The sequence below is a fragment of the Enhydra lutris genome, unplaced genomic scaffold (genome assembly GCF_002288905.1).
Source record: "Enhydra lutris kenyoni isolate GAN:26980312 unplaced genomic scaffold, ASM228890v2 scaffoldscaffold21, whole genome shotgun sequence".
Lineage (NCBI taxonomy): Eukaryota > Metazoa > Chordata > Mammalia > Carnivora > Mustelidae > Enhydra > Enhydra lutris.
In genome coordinates, this window is record NW_019154105.1 from 35,855,171 (window position 1) to 35,868,028 (window position 12,858).

General features: G+C 37.1%; 1 protein-coding gene across 1 annotated transcript in view; it reads right to left on the reverse strand.

Moving 5' to 3' along the window:
- LOC111149276 (ubiquitin conjugating enzyme E2 K) overlaps nt 1-12,858 on the reverse strand; it is a 74,268-nt gene that overhangs the window by 8,908 nt on the left and 52,502 nt on the right. Inside the window, 1 exon segment of the mRNA XM_022506252.1 lies at nt 8,258-8,340. Within this exon segment, the coding sequence (XP_022361960.1) occupies nt 8,258-8,340 (83 nt within the window).

A 12,858-nucleotide genomic window follows, 5' to 3' on the forward strand; every position in this document is an offset into this window, starting at 1 on the left:
GCTCAGGTCATGATTTCAGGGTCCTAGGATCGAGCCCCACATCGGGCTCTCTGCTGAGCAGGGAGACTGTTTCCTCCTCTCTCTCTCTCTGCCTGCCTCTCTGCCTGCTTGTGATTTCTCTCTCTGTGTGTTAAATAAATAAAATCTTAAAAAAAAAAAAAATAAAATATCAAGCAATTATCCCTTACTTTGAAGCAAGTGTGATATCATTCCACAACATTCTGAACTAGACCAAGTTATTTGCTTAAAATGTATCACCTAATTCACACATGTATATAACACAAAAATTTACGCAAAAGCTTCATGACATTGGAGTTGACAATGATTTCTTGGATAGGACATCAAAAGCACAGGCAACAACAGAAAAAATAGAGAAAGTGGTCCAACTACATCAAAGTTAACTGTGTAGAGAGAAAAACCTCCTTTGTAAAGGATAAAAACAATAGAGTGAAAGGCAATCCAAAGAATTGGATAAAATATTTGCAAATCATGTATCTGATAAAGGGTTAATGTCTGGAATATATAAAGAACTCCTGTAACTCAACAACAAAAACCCAATTAAAAAATAAGAAGGGACTTAAAAATTTCTCCACTGAAGATATATAAATATCTGATAAGCCCATGAAAAGATGCCTAATATCACTAATCATTAGAAAAAGAAATCAACAAGATACTACCTCACATCCATTAGAATGGCTACTATCAAACAAAACAAAACAAAGACAAAAGTTGCTGGTGAAGATGTGGAGTCATTGGAACCCTTATGCCCAGCTGGTGGGAATGCAAAATGGAACAACAATTACAGCAATTTGGCAATTTTTTTTTTTTTTTAAGATTTTATTTATTTGACACAGAAAGAGAGAGAGAGAGAGAGAGAAAGACAGCGAGAGAGGGTATACAAGCTGGGGGAGTGGAAGAGGGAGAAGCAGGCTTCCCACCGAGCAGGGAGCCCGATGCAGGGCTTGATCCCAGGCATGACATGAGCTGAAGACAGATGCCAGCTGAGCCCTCAGGCACCCCCAGTATAGCAATTCTTCAAAAAAATTAAACACAGAATTACCATATGATTTAACAATTCCACTTGTAGGTTCATATCCAAAATAAATGAAAGCAGGGACGCAGATATTTGTACACCCATGTTCATAACAAGCATTAATCTCAATAGCCAGAAGGTGGAAGTAACTCATTTCCATCAAGCCATGAATAAATAAAATGTGGTGTATATATATATACACACTGGAATAGTATTCAGCCTTAAAAAGAAAGACAAATCAGACACCTGTTACAACATGGATGAATCTTTTTTTTTTTTTTCCCTTTTGGTAAGATTTATTTATTTGACAGACACAGCGAGAGAGGGAACACAAGCAGGGGGAGTTTGAGAGGGAGAAGCAAGCCTCCCACTGAGCAGGAAGCCCAATGTGGGGCTTGATCCCAAGACCCTGGGATCATGACCTGAGCTGAAGGCAGATGCTTAACAACTGAGCCACCCAGGCGCCCCAACATGGATGAATCTTGACATTATGTTAAGTGAAGCCAGGAATAAAAAGACAAAGTATGATTCATGAGGTACTTAGAAAAGCCAAATTCAGAGACAGAAAGTAGAATGGTGACTGTCATTGCTAGAAGGGTAAGAGGAATGGGAAGTTATTATTTAATAAGTATGGTTTCAGTTTTGAAAGATGAAAAAGTGGGAAGGGGTAGGAAAGAAGGATGAAGAGTGAGGGCTCAGAGGACTTTTAGGGGGGTGAAAATACTCTGTATACCATAATGATGGATACATGTCATTACACACTTGTTCAAATGCATAGAATGGACAACACCAAGAGTGAACCATAAGAAAAACTAAGTACTTCGGGTGATTGAGATAGGTCAATGCAGGTTCCTCGGGTGTAACTAATGTACCATTCTGATAGAGGATGCTGATAATGGGGGAGGCTATGTGTGCAGGGGAGGGAGTATATAGGAAATTTTTGTACCTTCCTCCCAATTTTGCTATGAATGTAGAACTGCTCTAAAAAAAAAATGTCCCGGAGACTGGTAGCATAATGATGTGAATATACTTAACAATACTCATCTATACACTTACTTGAAACAGTGAAGATGTCCATGTTATATGTCAATTAAAAAAACCAAGATGATAAATTTTATGTTATATATATTTTAAAAAATAAAAAATTTTTATTTTTATTATTTTTTGAAGATTTATTTGTTTATTTGCCAGAGAGCGAGCGCATGCACGAGCACGCATGAGAGCACAAGCAGGGAGAGGGCAGCCAGAGGGAGAAGCAGGCTCCCCACTGAGCAAGGAATCCAATGCAGGACTCCTGGGATCAGGACCAGAGCCAAAGGCAGATGCTTATCTGACTGAGCCACCCAGGCATCCTTAAAAACTTTTCTTAAAGTGAGAAGCTCTTCCCTTAGAGATTTGTGAGTTTGTATTACAAATACTTCCTACTTCTTTTATTGACAGTTACCTTTTATTTAGTTTATTTTATTTACAGTCTTTACTGGGAGGACACAAACTATTATAGACCTCTGGACTTACAACTTCAAAAATCAGAAACTAAGGTAATAAAGATGAACATGTTGAAAGGGACAGTTTGCTCTCAATATGAAAGGAAAAATCTTAGATTTGATTCTTAACAATCTCAATGAGAAAAAGGTATGTTTTCTGTATGCTTCAAATTTTTCATAATGAAATACTGGGGGAGGTATTTATAAACCATCAAGAATTAGTTGACTAAAAAGAAATCTAAATGACACCTGAAACTAATATTGTAAATCAACTATACCTCAATAAAAAAAAAGGGGGGGGGCCTGGGTGGCTCAGTTGTTAAGCGTTATCCTTCAGCTCAAGTCAGGATCCCAGGGTCCAGGGACTGGGCTCCACATCAGGCTCCCTGTTTGGCAGGAAGCCTGCTTCTCCCTCTCCCACTCCCCCTGCTTGTTTTCCCTCTCTTGCTGTCTCTGTCAAAAAATATATTAAAATCCTCAAAAGAATACATAAATATAAATAAAATTAAAAAAAAAAAAACAACTAAGAACTGGGATGCCTGGGTGGCTCAGTTGGTTAAGCAGCTGCCTTCGGCTCAGGTCAGGATCCCAGCCTTCTGGGATCGAGTCCCACATCGGGCTCCTTGCTCAGCAGGGAGCCTGCTTCTCCCTCTGACTCTGCCTGCCACTCTGCCTGCCTGTGCTCACTCTCGCTCTCTCTGACAAATAAATAAATAAAATCTTAAAATAAATAAATAAATAAATAAATAAATAAATAAATAAATGAACGAATGAACTGATTTAGATGGTTAAGTGTCTGACTCTTGATTTGGACTCAGGTCATGATCTCAGGGTTATGAGACCCAGCCTCACATTGAGCTCCATGCTGGATGTGGAGTCTGCATAAAATTCTCTCCCGCTCTGCACCCCCAGCTTAAAAAACAAAACAGAAAGAGTGAGTGCAGGTAAAAATGAGGGAATGGTTTTAATAATAAAATGAATGAATAAATAAATATTTTAAAATGGTAGAGAGAAAAAAAACCCCTAAATGCAAAGTTTTAAGCTGGACAAAAAAATTAATGGTAAACAATGACATTATTTTTATCATCAGTTGTAATAAAATTATTATTAAAACAAAACTCAGTCTTCTGACTCTACATACTATAGAAATTATAACATCTTTGATAGTGTAAAGAAATGTATATGTTTTAGGGGGCACCTGGGTGGCTAAGTTAGTTAAGCGGCTGCCTTCGGCTCAGGTCATGATCCCAGGGTCCTGGAATGAAGCCCTGACTCAAGCTCCTTGCTCAGCAGGGAGCCTGCTTCACCCCGCTTTCCCACCCACTATGCTCTCTCTCTCAAATAAATACAATCTTTTAAAAAAAAATTTTTTAAATGTGAATGTTGACTGATCTACGTTAATTTTTAAACCTAAATTTAGTAATGTGAGAAAGTACACAGTAGAAATCCAATCTCTCATTCTATTTATTGTTCCTTTTACATAGTACTGACTAAATTCATAATGCACTAAGATTTTTTTAGGATTCCATGTGTAAAAAACAAATCCTAACAGGTAAACAGGAATATGGAATTTCAAAATGTGTCAGCTAATTTTAATGTCAATGGATGATGTACCTTACAAATCTTCAGTAAATTAGTTTTGCCAAGACCTCAATAAACACAGTTAAAATGGCTAATTAAATATTCATGCATACAGACTCAGTAGAGCCTCCAAAACATACAGCAGCTATATGAACGGTCAATACTGTTGATTTTCTGTTAAGGATCTTCAGAAGACCATCCATATAATTGATGTTTATTCAAAACACTGCTACTTAAAAGAGTACGGCAGCTTTTTTGTTATAACTTTTTATTAAAGCATAACAAACAGAGTTAAATGCTATACATCTGGATGATTTTTTATATATGTATACACCCATGTAACCATCACATAGATCAAAATATAGAGAATTTTCAGCACTCAAAAAAAAAAAACCTCACTCTTGCATTCCCTTTCACAAAACCCTCATCCACCCCCACCACTATCCTAATTTCTATCACCATAAATAGTTTTGGCTCATTTTGAATTTTATAAAAACAGAATCATACAGTATGTGCTCCTTTGTGTCTGGCTTTGGTCACTTAATATGTCTGTGAGAGAATTAGCCATGTTGTTTGTGTCAATATGCTTTTTTAAAAACTACTATTGCAGTGTTTCACTGGACAATTATTCCATTATATATCCATTTTCTTATTGACAGGTATATGGGCTATTGAATAAACATGCTACAAATATTCTCGAACAAGTCTTTTGATGGACATATGTATTCATTTCTCTTGGATATAGACCTAGGAGTGGAACTGCTGGGCCATATCAAAGATGTATGTTTAGCTCTGGTAGATACTGCTGGCTGAGTAGTTGAACCACATTCCTACCATCAATGCATGAGAACTATTTGTAAGTATGTAGTAGTATCTAATTGTAATTTTAATTTGCACCTCCCTAATGACTAATGATGCTGAACATTGCTTATTAACCGTCTAGGTATTCTCTTAATCCCTGTTCATGTCTTTTAGAAGGACAGTATCACTGAGTGCACTTTTTTTTTTTTAAAGGTTTTATTTACTTATTTGACAAGAGAGACAGCGAAAAGGAATACAAGCAGGGGGAGTGGGAGAGGGAGAACCAGGCTCCCCACTGAGCAGGTAGCCCGACGCGGGGCTCCATCCCTGGACCCCGGGATCATGACCCAAGCCGAAGGCCAGATGCTTAATGAACAAGCCACCCAGGTGCCCCCTGAGTGCAATATTTATGTGTAGTCATTTTCTTCTATTTCCTCAGGTAAACAGACACCTGCAGTCATAATAGGTGTCAGTGGAAAAACATCAGAAGATAGTTTCCACACAGAACACATTGTGGAGTTAATAAACCATACTAACAAAAAGCTGTTAAATATTAAAGGTAACTTGCTGTATATATTCACAAAAGACCAAAACAGTTTTCTAGCACACCTATCTCAAATTATTCAATGTTTAGTCAATTTATTTTTCTGAGGATTACTAACCTTTAGTTTTCTTTACCAAATTCCAGGTCTGAAGCCTAAAAACATGAATATCCACTGACTGTCAACTATACCTCAATAAATCGGGGAGAGGGGCTTAGGATATCCATGTATATCTCATCTCACTTATTTTTTTAAAAGACTTTATCTCTTTGAGAGAGAGAGTGCATCAGAGAGAGCACAAGCAGAGGGGAGAGAGACCGAGGGAAAGGGAGAAGCAGACTCCCCCACTGAGCAAGAAGCCCCACGTGGGACTCAATCCCAGGACCCTGGGATCATGACCTGAGGTGAAGGTAGACACTTAACTGACTGAGCCACCCAGGTGCCCCTGCCTTTGACATTTTAAAATATTTCAATTATTTTAAAATTCAGCTATTTCACATCTGCCTAATAGAACAGTTGACAAAAAGTGTTTCAGTACAACAGTACCAAGTTCTCTGTCCACATATACACCATAATCTTTCAACTTCAGAAGAGATAATCAGAAGTGGTAGTACTGCTAGCTTAACTGAACAAAAAGGGGAGTCAGTGGGAAATTTTAGTCTGGAGCTGTATTTGTTTTTGAAAAGGGATGTGGGGAGGGGGGAGCAGGGAAAAGAGTATCACTCTGAGAACTGCTGAGTAGGGCAAATTCAGAAGCAGGGAGGTTAAAGAGGTAATGTGACTTGGGCGAGGTGAAACTGCTAAGATTTTGGAAGTTTCACCAATAAAATTTGCAAATGGGGTACAGGGTACCAGAGACACAAGAACCAAGGATCATGATGAAGCTTTGACCAAAGCAACTCCAACAATGTAGTTGCCAGTAACTTAAATGGAGTGATGCAGGTTTTGGGTTAGGGAGTATATCAGTTGAGTTTTCAACATGTTTTAAGTTTGAGATGTCTACTACATACATACTGAAGTACAGATGTTAAAAGCAGGTAGCAGCATATGAGTGTGGAGTCCAAGGACGATAGATTTATGAGTTGCTGGTATTTAAAAAGTGAAGTTCTAAAATCAGATAAGCATACCAGAGAAGTGACTATACATGAAAAGTAGCAGAAGTAAAGACTTAGCCCCAAGATACTCTCCTAGAAACAAGGGAGGAACTAGTTAAGAAACCTGGGAATGCGCACAAGAAAGGGGAGAAGCGAGGAACCCGGAAACCAAGTGAAAGAAGTACAATGTCTGCAAATATTTATTAGTATCACTGAATGTTCTAACTATTATAAGGGGCCTTTGAGATGACTTTTTATGGATAAAAACACTGAGACCTCCAAATTATGAAAGGTCACAAGTTAAAAATGACAGAATAAAATTAGTTCTATTTCATACCATTCAATGTTTAAGGGTATGGAATACAGATCAAGAAACTAGACCCCAAGAGATGCACCAAGGGAGGAGGCTTTACTCAGATGTGCTATTAGAATGGAAAAGCAAAACCAAACCAACAATTCTTGTCTGTTTATCCAATTACTAAATAAACCAAATTCCCCAAATAGTAAATGTTGTCATTTGTTTCACCTTGTTCAGGTTCCATTCTTTCCCTCTCTTAACAAATCAAACACATAGCTTATTACTGTTTTCACCCACTCTGACATCTTTTTTATATACCTCTTGTCTTAGTTTCTCTTCCATTCATATTGCTAGAATATGGCAGGCTGTAATCTAAGAAAATTACATAAAACAATTAATTTAATCCTTTTAATAGCCCTATGAAGTAGGTATTAACCCCATCTTGTGAGATGAGGACAACTAAGGCACAAAGGTTAGGTAATTTGCTCAAGACCACAGTTTAGTAAATGGCAGAGTCATGATTTGAACTAACTCTTAAACACTGCTGCTGCTAAAATCAAATCAGACAAAACATGTGAAAGCACTATAAAGTGCTATGCAAATGAAGATTATCACTTATAAAGGTATTCCTTTCTTTGAATCTGAGAACCTTAACTAAGCTCACTTAACACAATTTTTAACATTTTTGTTGCCTACATTCCACCCAAATCAGAGCTGATTACTTTAATACTTATTTTTCTAGTCTTTTACAGTTATCTTTGAGAGACAGGAAAGAACCAAATTTACCAAAATAAATGAAATCAAGACTTTTCAAGATGTAAAGCTAACTTTGACATAACCTAATAAGTCACTATTTTTTTTTTTTTAAAGATTTTTATTTATTTTCTTGAGAGTGAAAGCAATCACAGAGGCAGAGGGAGAAGCAGACACCCCACTGAGCAGAAAGCCTGATGCAGGGCTCGATCCAAGGACCCTGAGATCATGACCTAAGCAGAAGGCAGACACTTAACAGACTGAGTCACCCTGGAGCCCCATAAGTCACTATTTAAATAATGATTGTGATCTCAATTCTAACATACATTTTTTTTAAAAAAGATTTATTTTACAGAGGTGGTGGCAGGGGCAAAGGGAGAGGCAGAGAGAACCTCAAGCAGACTCCACATTTAGCGCAGTGCTGATGTGGGGCTCAATCAAGCTCATGACCTGAGCTGAAACCAAGAGTCAGATGTTTAACCAACTGCAACACCCAGACACCCCAACACATTTTTGATCATGTACTTGAGACTTCATAAAGTTTTAAATTACAGCCCAAATAAGAGAAAGTATAATATATGCTCATGTTTTGAGGCAATTACATGTTTAGCACTCTAAGCATAGCCTTGGAATTCATTGAGAGGGAAGAAAGTGAATTCAAAATCTCTTACCATTGATCTTTCAGGATATCCAAACAAATAGCCCCTGTGACGGAACTAATATTAGGATGCCATATTTTAGTGATAAACCGGACCTAGAATATAAAGCACACTTGAGTTTTTAAGTAACAGAAATAAAACTCATATAGTTCAAGTATAACTACAAGAAAATGAAATCCTCAGATTAAAATAAAAAGTCCATACTTACATTACCATCATTTTGCCTAGCTGAAGGGAAGGTGTGAAAGATAAAGCATTCAGTAAGCTGAATGCTGTCACTGACATACATTTTTAAAAAACTTTTTAATAAATGTTCCGCCCCTAAAGAAATCCAATAATTACCAGGTGTTTACAATTTACCTACAATAATAGTCCATGCTATGACAATTACAACACAGACTAAAATCTAGTTAGGTAAAGTAACATAAAATAAAAATTAATACAGATAGCGAATGGCAATTTATTCAGTGTCAAGTAGGATGCAGGACAGCTTTGAAGGACAAAGTAAACAAAATCAGTATATGGAAGCATTTTAGTAGTAAATGGCTGGCTCCTAAATTTTCTGTAGAAATTGTTTTCTCAGACTTAAAAAAAAAAAATTCAACATATATTTGAAAGACAATGGCACTCAAGAGACATTGAGGCTTAGAGTTTAAGAAATTTATCCAAAAATCCAGTAACAAGTTAGCAACAGAACAATACACGAACTTACACAACCTCATTTCAGATTCTGAGTCTCTAATCACCTCATTATTTGTCTTAGGATGGATAAGAAACGAACAAAATGAAAATACTGACTCTAACAGATCACCATGAAATGAAATCTGGTTCATCAGATCTTACTTACGAGCTTCTGAAGGACCAAATATTACTATTTTGTGTGTGTGGGGGGGGACCTATTGTTATTTTATCTGACACATATATAATAATCACCTAAGTCAAAACTCCTTTATACTTAACACATTAAGTACTGTAAGTTAAGCAATGGTTTTTTTGTTTTTGTTTTTTGTTTTTTTTTTTTTAAAGTAGGATCCATGTCCAGAGTGGAGCCCACGTGGCACTGAACTCACCACCCTGAGATTAAGATCTGAGCCAATATTAAGAGTCTGATATTTAACCAACTGAGCCACCCAGGTGCCCCAAGCCAAACAATAAGTACTCTACAAAAACTGACTCATTAATATGTGCTCTAAATCTAAGCTATTTATGGAAAGCAGCTAAGCAGACAGCTTCCACTTCTCTCTTTGTGATGGGATTTGTCATACTACCTGTAAATCACTTCTTCACCTAATTACACACTAAATTATATGCTAAAAAAGAACTTCAAATTACCAATGACTTCAAAACACCTAAAACTAATGGAATCTATCCATGCCTTGATCCTTTTTAATTCTTGCTTACAAGAGTAAACACAAAGGTATCTACTCTCAATCCACAGCATCACCAACTCGTTAAACAAGACCATCATCCTACACTTGGGTTACTAAAACAATCCACTGACTTTAATAACTTCATTTTGGTTCCTTTCGATCCATTCTCTACACTGAAATAAAGAGTGCCCTTTAAAACAACTGATTCACTACTCTACTTAAGGCCCTTTAATGACTTCTCATTCCCTTTATGTAAGTCTGCACTACTGAACTGTCCCAGCCCATCTCCCACATCATCTTAAAAAAAAAAAAGAAAGAAAAATTTTTCTCCCTTGGGCCTTTTTTTAAAAGATTTTATTTATTTATTTGACAGAGAGAAAGAGAGATCACAAGTAGGCAGAGAAGCAGGCAGAGGGAGAGGGGGAAGCAGGCTCCCTGCTGAGCAGAGAGCCCAATGCAGCTCAATCACAGAGCCCTAGGATCACCACCTGAGCCAAGACAGAGGCTTAACCCACTGAGCCACCCAGGCGCCCCTCCCTTGGGCCTTTCATACCTGTTTCTTCTCTTAGTAACACATGTTGATGCCCTCTTCTCCTGGCTAATTCCTACTTAATTCTTTAAGTCTTAGTTCCCATACCACTTCTTCCTGATCCTGTTCTCACAGCACCCTGTATGTTCCTATTTCATCATACTGACCACACTTCTATAATTTCTTCCTTCTCTGTCTGGCCTTCCCTAAAAGGCTCAGTATCTATCTTACCAGAGCACCCCAAGTACCTGAAATGTCTCACACTGAATGAATATGCAATTAACATCATGACAAACCTATTCTTAGACCTAACCAGCATCCCTCTGAAATACAAAGCTGGTCAAAGAAGACAGGCATACCAGGCTTATGTACAACAAACATTTCTTCCTAATAGATAAAACCATGATATTCTTATCATATTTTCTACCACTGAATGAATTTGAAGTATAAAGATACAAAATAACCATATGCCATAATTTCAGTAACTCAAGGACATTACAGCATTTTGATTTTAAAACAAAAATTTGTTCTATCTGGAATGCCTGGGTAGCTTAGTTGGTTAAGCATCTGCCTTTGGCTCAGGTCATGATCCCAGGGTCCTGGGATCAAGCCCCACATCGGGCTCCCTGCTCAGTGGGGAGTCTGATTCTCCCTCTTCCTCCCTCGCCCCCAAACCATTTGTGTGCTCTCTCTGACTCTCACTCAAATAAATAAAATCTTTAAAAAAAAAAAAATTGGTCCAATCTTTTCAACACTGGAAAAAGATTTTTATTTCCTTTTTTAAAAAGATTTTATTATTATTATTAATTATTATTTTAAAGATTTTATTTATTTATATGACAGAGAGAGAGATCATAAGCAGGCAGAGAGGCAGGCAGAGAGGGGGAAGCAGACTCCCTGCTGAGCAGAGAGCCCCATGCGGAACTCCATCCCAGGACCCTGAGATCATGACCTGAGCCGAAGGCAGAGGTTTAACCCACTGACCACCCAGGCACCCCTCTTTTCCCTTTTTTAAGAAAATATGTAAATACAAACAAATATTTATAAAATAAAAATTTTCATAAAAATATTTTAAAAATTAAAAATATTAAACATCTTATACAGAAACAAAAATCCTTTTTTAAGAAGATTTTATTTATTTGGGGCACTGGGTGGCTCAGTGGGTTAAAGCCTCTGCCTTCGGCTCAGGTCATGATCTCAGGGTCCTGGGATCCAGCCCCGCATCGGGCTCTCCGCTCGGCAGGGAGCCTGCACAACCCCCCCCCCCCACCTCTGCCTGCCTCTCTGCCTACCCTGTGATCTCTGTCAAAGAAATAAATAAAATCTTAAAAAATAAAATAATTGGTCCAATCTTTTCAACACTGGAAAAAGATTTTTATTTCATCTTTAGAAAAGATTTTATTTTATTTATTTGACAGACAGAGATCACAAGCAGGCAGAGAGACAGGCAGAGAGAGAGGGGGGGGGAAGCAGGATCCCTGCCGAGTGGAGAGCCCAATGCGGGGCTCCATCCCAGGACCCTGAGATCATGACCTGAGCCAAAGGCAGAGGCTTATTAAACCACTGAGCCACCCAGACACCCCCAGAAATATAAATCTTAACACCATGTACATAGTGTTACCAGACCAAAATGAAGGAAGGAAACTATTCTTATAATCTATATTGGCACACCATCATCACTAATCTATTTTTTTTTCCCCTTCACTAATCTTATCTCCTCCTGGAAGACAGTATCCTATTCATTCACTCTTTAGTTCAAACATTTCAGCAACTTCATGGCAAATGGAAGCTCACATTTCCACTAAATTTCTAGTTTCAAACTTGGAACTCAAGGATGTTACAGTATTAAACTAGCTTTAACTAACTTATTGTCCCAAAAAAAAAAAAAAAAAAAAAAAAAAAGGCTATTTTATTTTAAATACGCATGTGCAGATGGGCAGACCCATTAAAAGTTATTAGCAATGATATTTATAATCAATTTCACATATAAAACTACATTTATAATGTCAAAAAACAGAAAAATTCACAACCTAATCTCTAATTCATAACTGGGCAAATCATTGAGTAGAGGTTTCCTAATTTAATTTTTTCATTAACAGTATATTATAATTCACTTTAGAAATAACACTGGTTATATGCACTGAATTAATTTCCTTCTACACCATACTCAGCTGACTCAAAGATATACCTTCTCTATCTAGAAGCAAATCTTCTGCTCTTCAGGTTAATAATTTATTGCAGAATAATAAACAGGAAATACTCTGTGCCCACTGTTATCAAATATGTAAGTTTCAACCTTGTGCAATTTTAGCTGCATATCAGTGAGAATATAACCAGCTACTTTTAATACTTTTATCTCATGAAACTTAAAATTAAACCTGAGCCTACATATTAAACATACACAAACAAAATCCAGCAAGAAATTTATAAATACTTCCAATTTTTCCATTATGTTTACCAATCAGTAAAAATTCATTATATCTAGAAGCTCAACATATTTAGAACATATTTATAATACATTCATTTACATTTATTACAAAAGCTTAATGCCGTAAGTGGAATGAGTACCATATTTAAAAGAATACTAAATTACAACTAAGATTAACTAGTTGAAGCCAGAGGGAGACTTTTCTAAATATTGAAGCTACCTCAATGTGGAATGTCTGGAATTAGCATAGTAGTGGCCTGAAGAACAATAGGAGCTCCGTTATGTT